A 17061-nucleotide genomic window follows, 5' to 3' on the forward strand; every position below is an offset into this window, starting at 1 on the left:
ATTGTATACGTAATAATTGGATAAGTTTTATTTACGCAATATATATAGCTTGTAGCTGTTTAAGAAAAATTGTGCGTGCACAATTACATAATCAAAGTTACACCGATTTAGATATATTTTAGCGTAGTATTAAAAATTTTTTGCATCGTGTAATTTTTTTTTACAAAAATTTATAACATTTCGTATTTATTTCTCTTTTAAATTTGTTAATAATAAATCCCCCCTTAATGCATTTTTTTACATTTGTTCTCTATTGTTTTTTCTAAGTATATATATATTTATATATGAAGATATATAGAACGTACATCAGAAAATATAAGAAAGAATAAAGAGAGTAGATAAAGATAAGAAATATAAATCAAAATAGATAAAAAGAAAGATTCGTTTGATCTAACAACGCAACTATTTATGGACTTATATGATGTGAATTGCTGCATTCCTCGTATAAATTTCATTTGATCGTAGATCTTGATACATTCGTAGCTACTGTTGGCGCATGCATAAATGGAACTTTCCTTGGTCAACAATGTCAAATACATCGACCAGTGCTGTATTATAAAATAGTGGCACCACTGGCACCTAGTATGCAAGATTGTGAGCTTTATATGATAAAATATCATACAAAATTCACATATTATATCAATGAATTAATATATTACATGTATTATTAATATGTTAATTATTTATACATATATTAATATTTATTATAAAATTTCAAATTCTTTATTATTTACATTAAATATATAGTAATTGTCACATACATATATATATATATATATATATAATATATTGTATATAATATAATAAGCATTATTATAATTATTATTAATTATATAAATATATATAATGCTATATGATATATAAATATATGTCAATTATTATATATTTATATGTATAAATAAATTATATATTGTATAAATAATTAATATTATATATATTTTATAATGTATATATGTAATTTAAATATGCACTACAGCTATATATTTGATTAACAGGTATGCGAGGAATTTTTGTGCCCACTATGACGTCTATCTCTTACATCGTCCTTGCATGGCGGCATTTGTGTCGATGCAACGCGTCGCGTCACTATGGTAGTCACAGCGAAAGGGAGCAGTTCGGAGTTTGGCATCGCGCACCATAGTCCGCTCACAATCAGTCGTGCTCCAACCGTTCGTGTCGTCAGTCATTTGCGTGGGACACAACTTTGCGAGACCTTTAGCGAGTAACGAGACACTCGGAGCAGCGACCCAGAATTGCAGTCGAAGATCTTCGAATTCGCACGAAAATACATGTGCCAGTGTTTGTTTATTATTCCACTGATCGCGCCAATTCTGTCGGAGAAGTCTTGTTCCCTTTCGGTTTATCGATCCCTGGATACGTCGTTTTCGCGCGCAATTTCTTCACGAGTAACAAGCAGAGAGAAAGAGAGAAAGATATCTCTCACGAATTGAGAGATTGAGGTTAGTCTTATCATATTTACTGTTAGTGTTTCAGTTATTACTGACTATGAATGAAAGTCTTTGGCCGCTGATCCCGGCATTAACAGCATTATATAGTTAATTACATTTGATTTATACTGTTGTGTTCGTTGAAGCAAAATTCGAGAACGATTCAACAGTTTTGGAGCAGCACTGCGTCGAAAATGTTATAGTTATAATTTTTAATTATAAGTTGAATAATTAAGTAAATATGAGTTAAATAACAAAGAAATTTTATTCAAGATACAAATTATAAATAAAATTTTAATGGTTCTTTATTATTTATAATTATAAAAAATTTTGCACAATTAATTAGTTAAAACGCATCGTACATTTATGTAAAAAAATAAAAGTTTCGTCAACGTATCTTGAATAAATCACATGAATAAGTAATGATCAATATCTAATGCTAACATAATCAATATACGGGTCTTACATCAACAAGGCATGTTATTTAGATAATTCATCAGACAATCTGTAAATACTATGACTATAAAATACATGTTAAAAAATGCGATAGTTTATCTCGTATCACAATTATAATCATTTCGTGCGATTATAACGTTGATGACGTAATGAAGGACAAGGACATTACACCATATGACGTGAAATGACCATATGATATATTCGTTACAGCTAAATTTTACGTAATATATGTATAAATGGATCACAAAAATTAATAATAGTATTATATAAAGTTTTCGCGGAAAAGATAAATCTTTTAAAGAAGAAAAAAAATCGAAAAATATATTATTTCGCTAACGAAAAATAATAAGATCGAATAGTGCTGCTTCAAAACTTTTATATTTCTTCCAACGTAAATTCCATCGTTCGATATTCTCATGCGGCTCTTCCATAATTTTATTTATAGCTGTTATCGTTATATGCAACATTGTCTTCCAATTATCATGATTATGTGAAGACGAGACACACTGATTTCTTGTAAACTCTCAAGTCGCACATTCCAAAATATAACATAACTAATAAATTATTGCAAATTGTGAAATTATTATTAATTTTGAAATATCTAACGTAATTTTGTAAAAATATATCTTGCATTTGCAAGATTATATAATACTGGTAGCTTGTCTTATAATGCTGAGATAATCAAGGTAATTGTTTTTGGAAAAGATATTTTGGAATGTAGACAGCTGTACGCGCAAATGTTATAACGTGTCATCAGAGCGGATTACGATTTTAATTTTATCGGCCGCTTATATAGATATACATATAATACAAGTGATTCACGCGTCGCATGTCGATTAATATTTACGAGTGCAAAATTTTTACACCCGGAAGCATACTCTGTTAAGATAATTTAAGCTCAAATATTCTTATTAAAATGAAAAGACAAGGAACAGTGAATGACTAGTGTTGAAGAATATTATGTAATTGACAGATTTAATGCAAAGACTAGCTAATTCTGTTTTTAAGTATATAAATTAAAAATTTTTAATTTTAAAAATTACATTTTTCATATTTCGCTAATATAAAATTAAATTTATTAATTAATTCATTTTCTTCTATACACAATATTAATTTAAAAAAATGATTAATAATAAAAAAAGCTGTTGAGAGTCAGTAGTTAACGTGAATGCAGTGAATTATCGCTTTAATTACTCATTAAAAACTTAGGATTAGTATGATTATATTACTTTATAGTTCAGTAATTATCCTAATAAGAGTCACTTAATAAAATATCTTATAATACAATTGATAATTGCAATAAAATTGGAACAGTATCTTTCAGTTATAATTGAAGATATTATATTTCTATTGCCACATAAAAAAAGAAAAAAAAATATTAGTTTAGTTTTGTGTTCTTCTTATCTTACGCTCGGTACGTGGTCGGCAAACAAAAGATTAAAATTGAAATGAAAAGATCCAACGTTAAGAACGTATAGTGTCAATGAACAAGTAAGCTTATTTGGATAAAGCTTTTGTCTTGAAGAAATTAATCATTTATAATTAAAATCAGTGAATGAATTAAAATCTGTCAAATATATAGTATTTTTCTCATGTCAATATTGGGTTAATATTAACTAATATTGACGAAATTATTTATGTTTGTCGCCGTCTTTAATTTTTTCCAAATATTTTTCAAGTCCATATAAATGAAGTTAATAGTGTTAATTTATTAATTAATCGATAAATCCATTATATCCTTTACGGAAGTTTTATAAAGACACAAAAACACATAAAGACAAACACAAATGTATTTCAAATATGGAAAAAATTGACAGATATAAAAACAAAAAAAAATCGAGAATAATATTTCTGGTAATATCTTCCTTTAATTATATCTTGAGAATTTCGTCAAAAAATGTTAGAAAAAAATCAATAATCAAGTTTCTTGGATATTCATACACAGAGAGAATTTTCTCGCAGAATTTATTCTGAAAATCATGGTTAATCGTGCTTGGAAGAATTTTATGAGTTTCTCTGATTAATATTCACTATAATAAAAAATATTAATATCTACCGCACAATGATATTAATTTTACTATGTATATACATATTAATATTTTTATTGTTTTTATAAAATTATAAAATTCTTCCAATACTATATTGTGCCACGATTTTCAAGGTAAATAAATTCAAAGAGAAAATTCTCTCCGTGTACCATTTTACACATGTTTGAAGTTTACATTGTCATACACACTATTACGTTCAGCGCGCCAAGAAAGGAAAAAAGAAATACATACAATTTATCGCGCAAGCCCGGCCGCTTCTATAATATCGCGACGATTTAAATATAGAATTTTCGTAGTATGTACGTGCTGCGAGTGTGACGAGCAAATGCCGCGTGTTTTCAGACAGCCTCGTGATCATCCCGGAGGACGCCGTGTCGCGGTCGCACGTCAACGCGCGTGAAACGTGTAGGAGGCCAAAGCTCACAGCGAACGTCGTCGTCACGTCCATCGACTTCGAACTCGCGAGGCGGCATGACGTAACGCAATCGGGCCAATAGTCGGCGAATCGATTGAACACCGAAAAAAAACAACGCGCAAGCCTCGCAGTCCACAGCCGTCAATTGACGAAGAATCCACGCTTGGCGGCAAAGCTCAAACGCGCGAGGGGAATTTCTCTCTATAGTGTATCTCGTTCTCACGCTGATATAATACAGTTGCGACGACACATCGTGCGCGGCAAACAGTGAGAATGGCTCTCTTCCGGAAATTCAATGGTAAGTACTCGTCAGTTGACGATTATTAGCTGTACTGATGTGTGCCGCGACTTTCTCTCTCCATCTGTCTAGTCTATATTTTTATTAGTTTACATTATAGCTTAATTTACCGATTTTTTATTTGTTATTTTATTTTATATTTTCTATTTTACTCTTTTCAGACACTTGTTAAAATCTCTATTATTTTTATTGTCAAATCAAGTCTTCTTCAAGAAATATTAAGAAACTTATTTAGTATTTTTTACTAATAGTCATAGCTCTCTATTTTCGTAGAGATTATTTTTCCACATCTAAAATATTGAAATATGCATTTAATTGAATGATTAATATGTGATGTTCGAAATATGAATCGAAAGTATATCAATTTCAATCTTTGCTTTTGAAATGTCGATATGGTTCAATATCTTTGTCGATATATATTGACAAATACTCTTTGGACTTTTCGCAAGCACTCTTCAGTAAACAAATTCCGAAGTTTCTCATATGCGTTTCAGCATAGTTAATTATAGAATATGAATAACAAATGAATATTAGATAACTTAGCTGCTTCTAAATAACAATTTTACTTGCGTATATATTAAAAAAATAATACGCATTGTAATATGTAATGTTTATTTTTTAATTCGAGGAAATATCAAAAATTTTTTCAAAATCTACAAATACACAAAAAAGAATGATTTTTCTCAAAATCATTGTTGCAAGGAAAGCTGTGTGACATAATTTCCGCAAAGGTTACATTATCAGTGACACAGTCTCTTTGTACAAACTCCGCGTGTGTAAGTGATAAGCATCACGAAAAGTGATAAGCATTATATAACTGTCTGCGTGCAGGTCGTGTAAAAATTTCAGGAAGAGATATATCCAGCGCATCGTAATCTTGCTATTCATATGACTTCGCGACTCGTCATTCTGCGATCTAAAACGGAAATTCAAATTAGCAAACATTGCGCATACCATTACGCAGCTGTAATGCATATTCGTCGCACGCGGATCATATTTTTTTTCGAACGTACAAGCACGTATCGACTTTGTACAGGGTACAATCGTAATACGAGCTTCTAGTTTCCCATTTGTAAAAATAGACATGTTGCTTGTCAAATGGTTTGGCACATGTTCTGCCTTTAAAAAAAAGAATGAAAAACACGAACTAAGGAGAAAAATTTATCGATCGTGTACATGAAGTTAACCTTGATGATGCAAACGATTTTAAATGAGATTGTCATTTAATAAAAAACTATTTTTATTATTAGAGATAACTTTACGAAAAGATAATGCTTCTAACTGCTTGTACTTTTTGCATTTTTCTGCATTACATATTACATACATTTGGCAAATAAATTTTTACATATACACAATTAGAATTTTCTTAAAATTAAATCTATTTAAAATGTTAAGGAAATTAATTTCTTGTGTGAGGTCCTGAAAAATTTGATATTTGACAGACTTTTTATTAATAAAACAAAAGTTATTGGAAGATTTTGATATTATATGCAGTATATTACGCAGTCGTATAAATGGCTTGTTAATGAGGTAAATGACTCGTATTTAAATATACATAATACATATGTATATACGAAATTGCTTTAAATGTTGTACTTGTAAAAATGAATTTGTCGTTCGAACTAAGACATTTTTCACATTATAAACCATAATTGATATTTTCTATCTATCGACTTATGATTATCATATGCGTAATTATACGATAAAAAAGTTAAAAAAAATAAATTATGCAACTCGAAGAGCGTGTTGATCTTGAAATATAGTTTACTTCGATGTTTTGCATAATGATTTTACATGTATTTATTTTTTTCTAAAATGTGAACTATTTTTTAAGATTATATTTGTCATTACATTATATACATAGCTAAATAACGCAATACCGTATTATATTTGTAACAATGTTTACATGTGTACATTTAATATATTTCGTTATCTGTGTACGCACACATAGCTACTGTACTAAAATCAATAACTCGAAAAATTCAATTAAAAAAATATATAATAAATAAGAAAATTGATATACAAATAGAAAATAAAAGTATATTATAAAGAGATATTGCTTTGATTATGTGCTCATAATTCATTAAAAACAATCAATTTTACAAAAAATATTATTTATATTTTTTAAAATTATCATTAATTATAAATTACATTATAGTGTTTCTCATTATTAATATTATTTTCTAATCAATAATTTTTTGTAATTAAAAAAGAATAATAGTTGTATATTTTCAAGGATTTAAAAAAAAAATTATTCAAAGAGATTTAAGATAAATTATAATCTCTTAAGAGTATTCTCTCTTATAATCCCATTAATATATCTATTTATCATTGAAAGTAATACCACAATTAAGTAAATGAGACTACATCATCTTTATTATCGGTATAATAAAAAATTAATTTATTTCAACGCTTTTTTTTTAATAAATAATAATTTAAAATAATAAAAAATTGCACTAAATAATAAAATAACATTTTGTAGAGAATTTTAACAAAAATGTTATTTGCTTACTATTATTTATATGATAAAAATTATGTTTGGTCATCAAATTTTTAGAGATTATTTAGTTCTATTTATCGATATAAAAATTTATGTGTGATTAATCTAAAACAATTCATATCAGTGATATATTGTTCATAGAGGAGTGCAAAATTGTGGAATAAGTTTAATCTCTCTTTCTCAATAACAGAAACGTTACTTAAGAATCAAAATTATTACATCGTGTGATATGGAAAGAAAAAAAGCTCGTATCATGAAGCACGAAGTAGTATTATCGATCCGATGTTCTTTCATCGTAATTATCAGCAATCCAATAACACTATACACAATCGTTAATACGAGAGAGAATGATTGTTCGATCAGGCACGTATAAATACTTCGAATAAATAAGCTTTGTGACCTTCTAGAATTTATAACTCTATGCTCTAATGTGTTTCCTTGAACGGGATTCTCTTAAAATATGATCAGGATTGATCGCAAGCATTAATAAATTATTTAAGTACATTTCTATAATTAATTTTACAATTTAATAGACTATCAATGCGAATCTATTGATATATACTTATATATTATTTTTATTAATTCGTTATTCTTTTAAATATATTATAATATTAGTAAATAGAAATATATATGTAATATATAGAAAGATAATGTATGAAGTAAATACCAAAATTATTATTATAGTAATTTATTTTTGTATATATTGTTTTATATTATTAATTTATAATTTATAATATTAATTCTCATATTGTTAGTAATTTTATTTTTTGGAGTGTTTGTTTTTTTTATAGCAACACACAATATCACAAGTCGAACACGCAATCGCAGCTGTTTTCGTGGATATTATTACATATAATAGAATATGAGATGTTTACTATGTTAGACGTCATTCATTTGTGATTTAAAATTATTAGGTATTATATGCTTAGAGATGCAAAGGTCAAATTCTAGACTTTGACAGCGAGGCAAACGCAGAAATATATGTATTATGTTCATGTATTATGTGTGTACGAGTGTTTCAATGAATAAATGAATATTATAATAATAGAAAGTTTGTGCAGGAGAAATTAATAATTCTGATATTAACAATAATAATACAATTTAATAGCAATACAATTTAATTACTTACAATTAAAATCGATTAATTGTAAGTAAGAGAGAATGAATTTTTTTAAATATTAATTTGAGTAAACATGAGAAAAACTGCAATATTTTTCAACAAATATATTTTAATATAAAATTATTAAAAGTAATCACTATTTATTCAATAACTATAAAAAATATTAATATAATTTTATGATTATATTAATGTATTAAAATATTATACCACACATATTTAGCAAATTATCGCAATTTATCTCAATTGACTCTTAAACAGCAGGTATTCCTATGTGTTACAGAGAAGATCCCTCGGAGAGGGATTTTAGGAGCGATGATGTTTTTGGCATGCATGTTTTCGTACGTCATTCGTACCAATTTATCCATAAGCATTGTCGCCATGGTAAATGTTACAAGTAAGGACGGTGGCGTTGGTCCAGCGTGCAGTGTGTCGGATATAAAAAGCAATAAAACAGCCCACGTGCTCAAGGATGTAAGTTGATTCACTCGCGCGAAATTTATATAGAAACAAAATTATCCTATAAATATATCTTTCTTGTATTTATTTTCTTAGTTTGGAGAACGTTTCGAATGGAATCAACATATCCAAGGGCTGCTACTATCAGGATATTTTTATGGCGTTCTACCGGCTAGTGTACCAGCTGGACTCTTAGCCGAAAAATACGGAGGTTCTAAAGTGGTGGCGTAAGTATAATTAAAAGTAAATTAATAACTAATTAATTTATCTGAGGTAGCTGCTTATTATTCTTGGTCTTTTATGACATAGATTTGCCACGTTAATACCCGCAGTATTAAATCTTTTGATGCCATGGGCTGCTACTGTTCATTATGGTTTCGTCTTTGCACTTCGTTTCGTAATGGGATTTTTCGGAGTAAGTTGCTTAATCATCTTGTATATTTTTTAAACATATTGTGAGATTGCTAAGTTTAATGTTAACATGAATTCTTCGTCTTCAAATACTATACTTAGTTTTGTGAGTTTTACATCTAGTTTTAACTATATAAAGTATTTTTTAGTCATTTTTTAACAAATTTGAATTAAAATTTTTTTCTCCATATAATTAGTTTTATCTCATTTTATAGATCTCTTATATTTCGATATGTAAATCCTTAGTAAGAGTAAGATTAATTTTAGGGCGCAGTTTATCCCGCTCTCCATGCGATGATTGCTAGATGGGTACCTCCTGGTGAAAAAGGCATGTTTGTGTGGACCATGCAAGGTAATTATATATATTATTCTTTTTTATTTTTGTTAAGGTAAAATGTTTTCCAGAATATTTATAATCCATGTTGTTTTATTCAAGGTGGTCCATTCGGAACTGTTGTGACATTCGCTTTATGTGGTGCAGTAATCAGTGCTTTTGGATGGAAAGCTGCATTTTACGTCACGAGTGGGCTCATGTTAGTTTTTTATGTTTTATGGGTATATTTAATATACGATACACCGGACTCACATCCTGGAATCACAGAGAAGGAGAAAACTTACATAAGAGAACAAATTGGCACTACTGTTTCGAAACAAAAGGTTGAAATGCATTTTTTAAATAAACTACAAAATGAAAAATAAAAACGAATCATCTAGCATATCATTATTTTACACAGGTCCAATTACCAGTGAAAGCAGTCGCCACATCTCCGCCGTTCTTAGTATTGCTATGGGCCCACTTTGCGAACATGTGGGGTATATATTTCATTGCTACAAACGGACCCAAATATACGTTAGAAGTCCTTGGTTTCAACATGAAATCGGTATTATTTTTATGGTGAATCTATTTCGCGAAAAAAGTTTCGATTATGGCATTATATTTTTATCTCGTTATTACTAAAAAAAGTTTCTGTTTTATTTATAGGGTGGCGCAATAACTGGATTACCTTACATAGCTAGACTGGGCGCCGGAGTGTTATTCGCAGCAGCGGGCGATTATGTGCGAAGGAGGAAGTTTTTGTCTCTAGGCTGGATAAGAAAAATATTTATGATTTTCTGTAAGTAATCTGGAATAATCTGTATTAGGAGATGTTGTAATGTGTACATATATGTATAAACAATTGTTATCTAATCAATAATTATTTTATATTACATGAACAGCTCATTTGGGACCTGCAGTTTGTTTAATAATAATGACATATGTCGGTTGCGATGCCACAGCTGCGATAATAATGTTAATATTGGCGTTGGCTTTCAATGGAGCTGCGTGTCAGACTAGTTTACAGAACCATCAAGATTTAGCACCAAATTATGCTGGTTCTCTGTACGGAATTATGAATACATTTGGTAGTTTCCCTGGATTCATCATTCCACCCATTATTGGCGCTTTGACCAATGAGAGGGTACGTTATCTCTTTACATTAATATTATGTTTCATATATATATATATATATATTTTCTAATAATTTGTTTACATGTTTTTCAATTATAGAACGGAGTTGACGAATGGCGTATAATGTTTTGGATATCGGCGGTAGTATTTATATCAGCAACGATACTCTTTTGGCTATTTGGATCGGGAGAAATTCAACCATGGAATGACACTACTCATACTAAGGTGCCTACTATTGCCGATGAGGAAAGGCAGATAAACGAAACAACGACGAAAGATACGATGAACGAAGATACTGAAGCCGAAGAAAACGAACGTCTCTAGTAATTTAGAAAATGAAATGAAGGTGATGTGTGTCCATGTCTGTACAAAAATTAATAATCCATTATCGAAAAGAGAATGCATTTGAGATTGATGCAAATTTTAACTTCTTTGTCAAAAAATGTCACTGTTAAAGCATATTTTGTACAGCAATTACAATTAATATTTGTATAACCTCCAATTGTTAAATAGATACAAAGATTATCGTCCTGTTAATGCATACTGAAAAACTGAAATGGAAGAATTAAAATGATGTACAGAATATTCAATTATATGTTACAATATTCGTTTAGAATATTCGCGCTCTCCAGTTACAGATACACATTGCTAGAATATCACGACAGATCTTTTATATTTAATCCGATTTATATTTTTTAGATGCGCGCGAAAAAAGTTACTTGCTCTTTTTTTTTATTGCTCGTATAAGACTGTAGAATGTTTCAGAAGATAAAACACGTTTTAGATTTTATACATAATTTTCACGCATTTTTATCGTCTCGAATATTTAATTATAAGTATTTATATATTTGATATTACGCTTTTTTTGTCACGTGTACTACTTACACTTTAGAACGTCACGGTCGTGTCATCAGATGCCTAAAAAAATTATATAGACGTGGTATTCAAACAATGTATCGAAATGTAAGAATACTCTGTAGTGCATTTTTTGATTTCGTGCCAAAGTACATATATGTTATTATTCTCATTGAAAAGTCGATAGTTAATGGTAGGTTGAAGAACCTTGGCACTGTCTTCGGGCCAATAAATGGCCGAGGTTAAGGTAGATATTATAAATAATATTACGTCAGATATATAAATCGTGTATATTTCTCATTATACACAATGAAGCTTTGCGCGAGTCGATTTCATATATAACTGTGATACATATTTATTCGCAGTGATTTACGCACACACCGATTTCCAGTTTAATTGCGATCAGTGATCCGCAGATCATCTAATACCCTAATTTATTCGAGAACATCTCGAATAAATTAATCGCATTATGGGATCTTGCTTTTACGCAATAATTCCTTGGATGTCCCATTAATGTATAACGAGAAATACTTGTATAATTCTTTCGTCTTTCACGAATGCTCGAATCCCAAAAGGTCATGGTTGCGGTGATAAAAGTAGTTTATTCTCTCTAATTTCCATTCGTAAGAATTTTTTTCTTGTCCATCCAAAGAACAACTGGAAATTTTAAAATCGACTCGTCTATCCTGATAAAAACATCGCATTCGTAAATAAGCGAAAAAGAAATACATTACGTTTGTAGATCATGAAGAAATGTACACAAATGTATGAAACGTGCAGATGCACGTTTTATTATAGCAAAAAATGGAAAATAGTAAATGTGTCGTTCCTACATTTGAAAAAGACGATCATCGTTCAAATCAAACTATTTCGACATAATATTTGTTGTTTTGTTAATAATATAATGTTACTACGCAAATAGTTACGTTAAAAATCAGTGTAAACAAGTGTTTAGCAATAATATTACGCGCGTAACAATCATAAAGAAAAAAAATACATAAAGATACAACTCGCTGTTTTAAAATAAACAAATTGTGCTCATATATGTCATAACGTTATTAATTGTCGAGTTGTATACGTTATTCATAAACACATTTTAATATGTGTTTATTAATTAAATCAGCATTTGTTTTACGGATTTCACATACTGCGCATCGTAGCAAATTATCGTACGTGTATAACAAATAATCGAATCATATATTTTTTGTGCGATTTCTCATTATATGAAAATAAAGAAATTCATGTGTCTTCACAAAAATATAGTCAAATTTATTATTATTTATTAGATCAAGAAGAGCTTTTATCTTGTGTTCTTAAAATGATTTTATATTAATAAACAAAAAGAAATAAACGTTTTTATCAATTTGATACAATTGCACTCACATTTTTATACTCGTATATTACCTGCATTTTCAATAAGAATTTATATGATTTCTATATCTTTTTTTTTCTTATTTTAAAACCAGCAAAAAGCTATTAATAATGCTTTGATGCAAAAAGATTAATTTACCCAATTTTCACTATTATATTTGTCCTCGAAATTCCGATAAAGGTCGGGTAGGAGTGGCTCTAAATTTATCTACTCGTGGCCTAGCACAAATCTGACTATTATTAATAGACCGCCTACAACGTTGATCTAGGTTCAGCAACGTGCAATCGTCTACATTGCAAGCTATATATTCATCGTTCAAGTTATCGCGAGTGCAAAACGTGCTCTTCAATATCTGCAATGCTCTTATTGCGATGCTAACAGTAGTTGTGTTACTAGCAGACTCTGTCAATGTTAAAACAACATATTTTTTTCATTATTGTAAATTATAAAAACTAAACTAATTACCAAATAATGTGAAAGGTAAAAAATAAAATTAAATATTTTGTTGGAAACAATTTTTACAAACTTTGAAAGAAAATGTGCAGGATACCTTTGAGCGACCATGATTTCGCTAATGTACTATCGATGATACGGGTCCATTCACTGATAGAATCTATAAACATTACATATTTTTTATGATAGCAAATTATAGAAAAACATGAAAAAGAGAAATCTCATGTAATAATCAAATTGCATAATATATTTTTTATATGCGTATTTTAATATATAAAGCATGTAATAATTTATTTCTTGCATAATATTATGTATGCATAGTAACTACAATAAGTTATATTCCCTAACAGCATATATTCGAAAAATGTTCAGAGGACATGCAGAGAATATTCGAATGTCCTCTGAATATCCTCAGAATATCCTTCGACCGTTTTTCAGATATGTTGTGCTGTTAGGGATTATAATTATAATGTATTTTACGTACAATTAATTATTCATATAAAGTAATTATATATTATGTTAGGCTTAAAACGTGATTTTTCAAATTTTTTTATTATTTAACTGAGAATCATTTCATAGACGTATATCTATATTTTGAAGCCCGCTCTTTCAATTTTTAATATAAGTTCCACTCATTAGAGCGATAATTAATTTTTTTCAAATTTTTGTTTCCAATTTACGTTTTTATTACGTCATTATGTTAGGTATTGACACGTGATTTTGCAAAATTTTTAGTATTAAACTGAGGATCATTTCTTAGACGTATTCCCAAAAAAATTATTCAAATAATTTTTTTATTCTCGATAAATATTTTTTGATAGAAATCAGCTGATAATTGTCAAAAATATTAATCAAGTTTAAAATATTTAAGCTCTTTTTAGGGAGTGATATGTCTACTATGTATGATGTATGTACGCATGTAATAAGGGACTGAAGTTGTAATTACGTACAATTAATTATTCATATAAAAAGTGCTTTCGAATGCAATGTACTGACGTACCTCGAGTTTGGATGTCTTTTTTCGGAGTCATGAGAACGTTAATAGCCTTATTAACAACATCGCCCGTTTCTTCGGGTGTTACAAGCGATGAGGACGATTGAGTAGTGGTCAGTCTCTCAATCTCTCTCGTCATCAAGCAGGCTGGTTGCAGATGCGGATTCTTCGCTCTCTCCGAAGCTGTCGCGACGACGTAGCAAGGATTGTATGACAGCAGGATATCCTGCGTACGGAGTAATTTCGTACTCGGGACCGGCAAGTCTTCCTCTTTTTGAGCCGCTACGCACCAATGACATATCGATTCCCTGGCGCAAACTGAGCATAAAATCTCTTTAGATTCCTTGATCCTCGCAACTTCAGGTACTCCAGCGAGTCCCGTCTGAGTAGCAACAGTCTTCGTTGCCTTCTTTAGCATAGACTCGACGATCTTCTTTCTTCTTCGGTCGAGTTTTTGCTCAATGGAATCGGCTGTAAAAAATTATAAATAATTTCTTTAGCAAATTATAAATAAATAAAATGTGTGCTTTTTAGCTATAAGTATTTCGATTGTAAATAATGATTCAATTGTAATAAGAAATAATAATTTCTCTCTATGCGTGCAAAAAATGCCTTGTATAAATTCACTAACGTTGTTTTCGAATTTTGAATGCAATCGAGACTGTCTGTTGCACCAATGAGTTTAGGATATTCTTTACAATGCTTTGTGCATCACGAGATATCTTGTCGCAAGTCGAACGCAATAGATAATCCATTAGTGGCAGGACGACGATCGACGCTTCGAAGGGGTCAATTATCACAGGTATCTTCAATTTCCGTAGCACGTCTTCTTCCGTGAGATCAGGAGACTTATAACTGGCCACAGTTTGAATCAATCGATCTGTCATTGGGTACTTGAGTCTATTCGCTCCTTTCACGATTATTTCGTCGATCAGATCGTCGATTATAATCCGAGACCCGATCCTTCTAAAGCATTCCTGAAGACAGCTTTGCACGAAGCTCCTTGTTTCTTCATATTCGGCCAATAATTTGCTGTTCGAGTGCTTAGGCTTGCAAGTCAACTTAGTTTGAGTTTCATTGTCCAACACGATACTGTCGGTGTTGCGATTATATCGTAATGCGGTTTGCGTTTCTTGACACGTCGTTTCAACGGAGATCTGATCTTGAACGGGATCAGATATCCAAAATGCGCGCGACAGCAGGAAATTTAGAACTTCGAGAATTATTGTTTCTTCATCATCTATGATATTTCTCGAATAGAGATTTTTTTCATCATTTTCGTACGTACGCGATAAATAGTTCACTGCTTCATGCTGCGATTTTCCAGGGGCAATTGTTATCATGGTCTGACTCGAATAATTGTTCTTGAATACAGGCATCGGACTGGTACTGATGGAAACTGAAAAAAATCTGAATTTCTAGATTTATCTAATTTCATAAATCTACTTATTATTTTTTAAATATTTTAGCTTTATCTCTGACCTTAATTGTATGCATTTTAAAATAATATATATAATAATGATATAAATATGATATTAAAATAATATAATATAATAAATAATTTAATAGATTTTAAAAAATTAGTTTATATATTATTATTATTCTGCGAAGTTATAATTATTTCTAAGAGGGTATAGATAATATTTATTTTGACAAAGAAAAGCATAAAAATATTTTTGTACACTATTTTTCTTATCATATTGTGATGACTAATAATTAATGTATAATATTTTAATATTTAATGTTGTACACAAATTTAATTCAAATTTCATTTAAAAGTAAAGAAAAATTAATATTTAATTATATTTTTTAACTAAATTTAACTTTATCTCCAGACTGCTCATTTGACTAGAATTTAATCTATTAAAGCTCTTCAATTTCTCCAAATTATACTCGTATATGTAATAAATTTTGGAATTGATAAAAAATCTTATAAATACATATTTTCTCTTTGCGCTATTGCTTACTTATGTGTTCAAAATATTTCGCAGGCGGACAAGGGCTACTCATGTACATCGTTTGTGATGCTTCATGCTTATATTCGATTGGTATACCCACTATGGGGACACCCTGAAGAAACGTTTGATTCTCTGCATCTCTAGTGGATTCTTGTTCTAGTTCCTTGACGTTAATCAAATGCTTAATGAGCAGAGGTGAACGAAAAACAAACTCCTCCTCGCTCATGTCCTTTTCGAAAAAATCTTCAACATTTGCTGAAATTTTGCTCGTGCTCTTGATTTCTCGAAGTTCGACATCTTTGTGTTTAAGCATAACATTTTCAACATCTTCCCTTGGTGTAACCGTGAATAAAGTTTGAGCCCATGATGTTGAAAGAAAATATTTTTCTTTTTTATCTACTTCTTCCATCTGTGAGATGTGAAAGAGTCTGTGAGATTGTATACTATTTCTTTTCTATTTTCTTTCTATTTTTAAAAATCTTCCGTGTGTACAATGTATAAAAATATCTATTCAAATATATCTACTTAAGTATAGATATATTTAATTAAATATCTACATGTATACCTATATATGATATATATATATATATATATATATATATATATATATATATATATATTTATATTGTTAATCATTTCATTATTTAAAAAAAATACATATTTTATAATGTGATATATAATAATATAAATATAAATTAATAACAAAATAATAATTAAAAGTCAATTACTTCTGTTGAATGTGATAATTATTATTTGATCACACGTCTCTCTCTTGCGACTTACTGCAATCCCGTATTGATGTAAAACGTGTTGCATAATAGTGTAAT

At 29.5% G+C, this 17061-nt stretch overlaps 2 protein-coding genes across 2 annotated transcripts; one reads left to right on the forward strand and one right to left on the reverse strand.

Annotated features, from left to right (window-relative positions):
• Positions 1–1073: 1073 nt before the first annotated feature.
• On the forward strand, positions 1074–12830 carry LOC114930607 (dietary and metabolic glutamate transporter). Its single transcript, XM_029302452.2, has 11 exons — positions 1074–1460; positions 4295–4665; positions 8566–8756; positions 8838–8968; positions 9051–9156; positions 9420–9504; positions 9589–9809; positions 9887–10033; positions 10135–10267; positions 10371–10612; positions 10702–12830. The coding sequence occupies exons 2-11, from the start codon at positions 4641–4643 to the stop codon at positions 10924–10926; spliced, it is 1506 nt and encodes a 501-aa protein (XP_029158285.1). The 5' UTR covers positions 1074–1460; positions 4295–4640; the 3' UTR covers positions 10927–12830.
• On the reverse strand, positions 10371–16682 carry LOC114930624 (uncharacterized). The gene is made up of 5 exons (XM_085484607.1): positions 16244–16682; positions 14908–15675; positions 14283–14747; positions 13380–13442; positions 10371–13231 (listed from the first exon to the last, which is right to left on the reverse strand). Exons 1-5 carry the CDS (start codon positions 16641–16643, stop codon positions 12981–12983), a joined length of 1947 nt encoding a protein of 648 aa, XP_085340733.1. The 5' UTR covers positions 16644–16682; the 3' UTR covers positions 10371–12980.
• Positions 16683–17061: the final 379 nt, after the last annotated feature.

Source organism: Nylanderia fulva, unplaced genomic scaffold, assembly GCF_048542155.1.
Source record: "Nylanderia fulva isolate GAGA-0341 unplaced genomic scaffold, ASM4854215v1 Scaffold30, whole genome shotgun sequence".
In the NCBI taxonomy this organism is placed as follows: domain Eukaryota; kingdom Metazoa; phylum Arthropoda; class Insecta; order Hymenoptera; family Formicidae; genus Nylanderia; species Nylanderia fulva.

Coding starts and splice junctions, on each gene's coding strand:
- LOC114930624 (XM_085484607.1), bottom strand. CDS start 16,643: ATGGAAGAAGTAGATAAAAAAGAAAAATATTTTCTTTCAACATCATGG. Junction 15,676..16,243: donor GAAATATTTTGAACACATAA/GTAAGCAATAGC, acceptor GATTTTTTTCAG/TTTCCATCAGTACCAGTCCG. Junction 13,232..13,379: donor GAAATCATGGTCGCTCAAAG/GTATCCTGCACA, acceptor TAACATTGACAG/AGTCTGCTAGTAACACAACT.
- LOC114930607 (XM_029302452.2), top strand. CDS start 4,641: ATGGCTCTCTTCCGGAAATTCAATG. Junction 8,757..8,837: donor CAGCCCACGTGCTCAAGGAT/GTAAGTTGATTC, acceptor TTATTTTCTTAG/TTTGGAGAACGTTTCGAATG. Junction 9,505..9,588: donor GTTTGTGTGGACCATGCAAG/GTAATTATATAT, acceptor GTTTTATTCAAG/GTGGTCCATTCGGAACTGTT.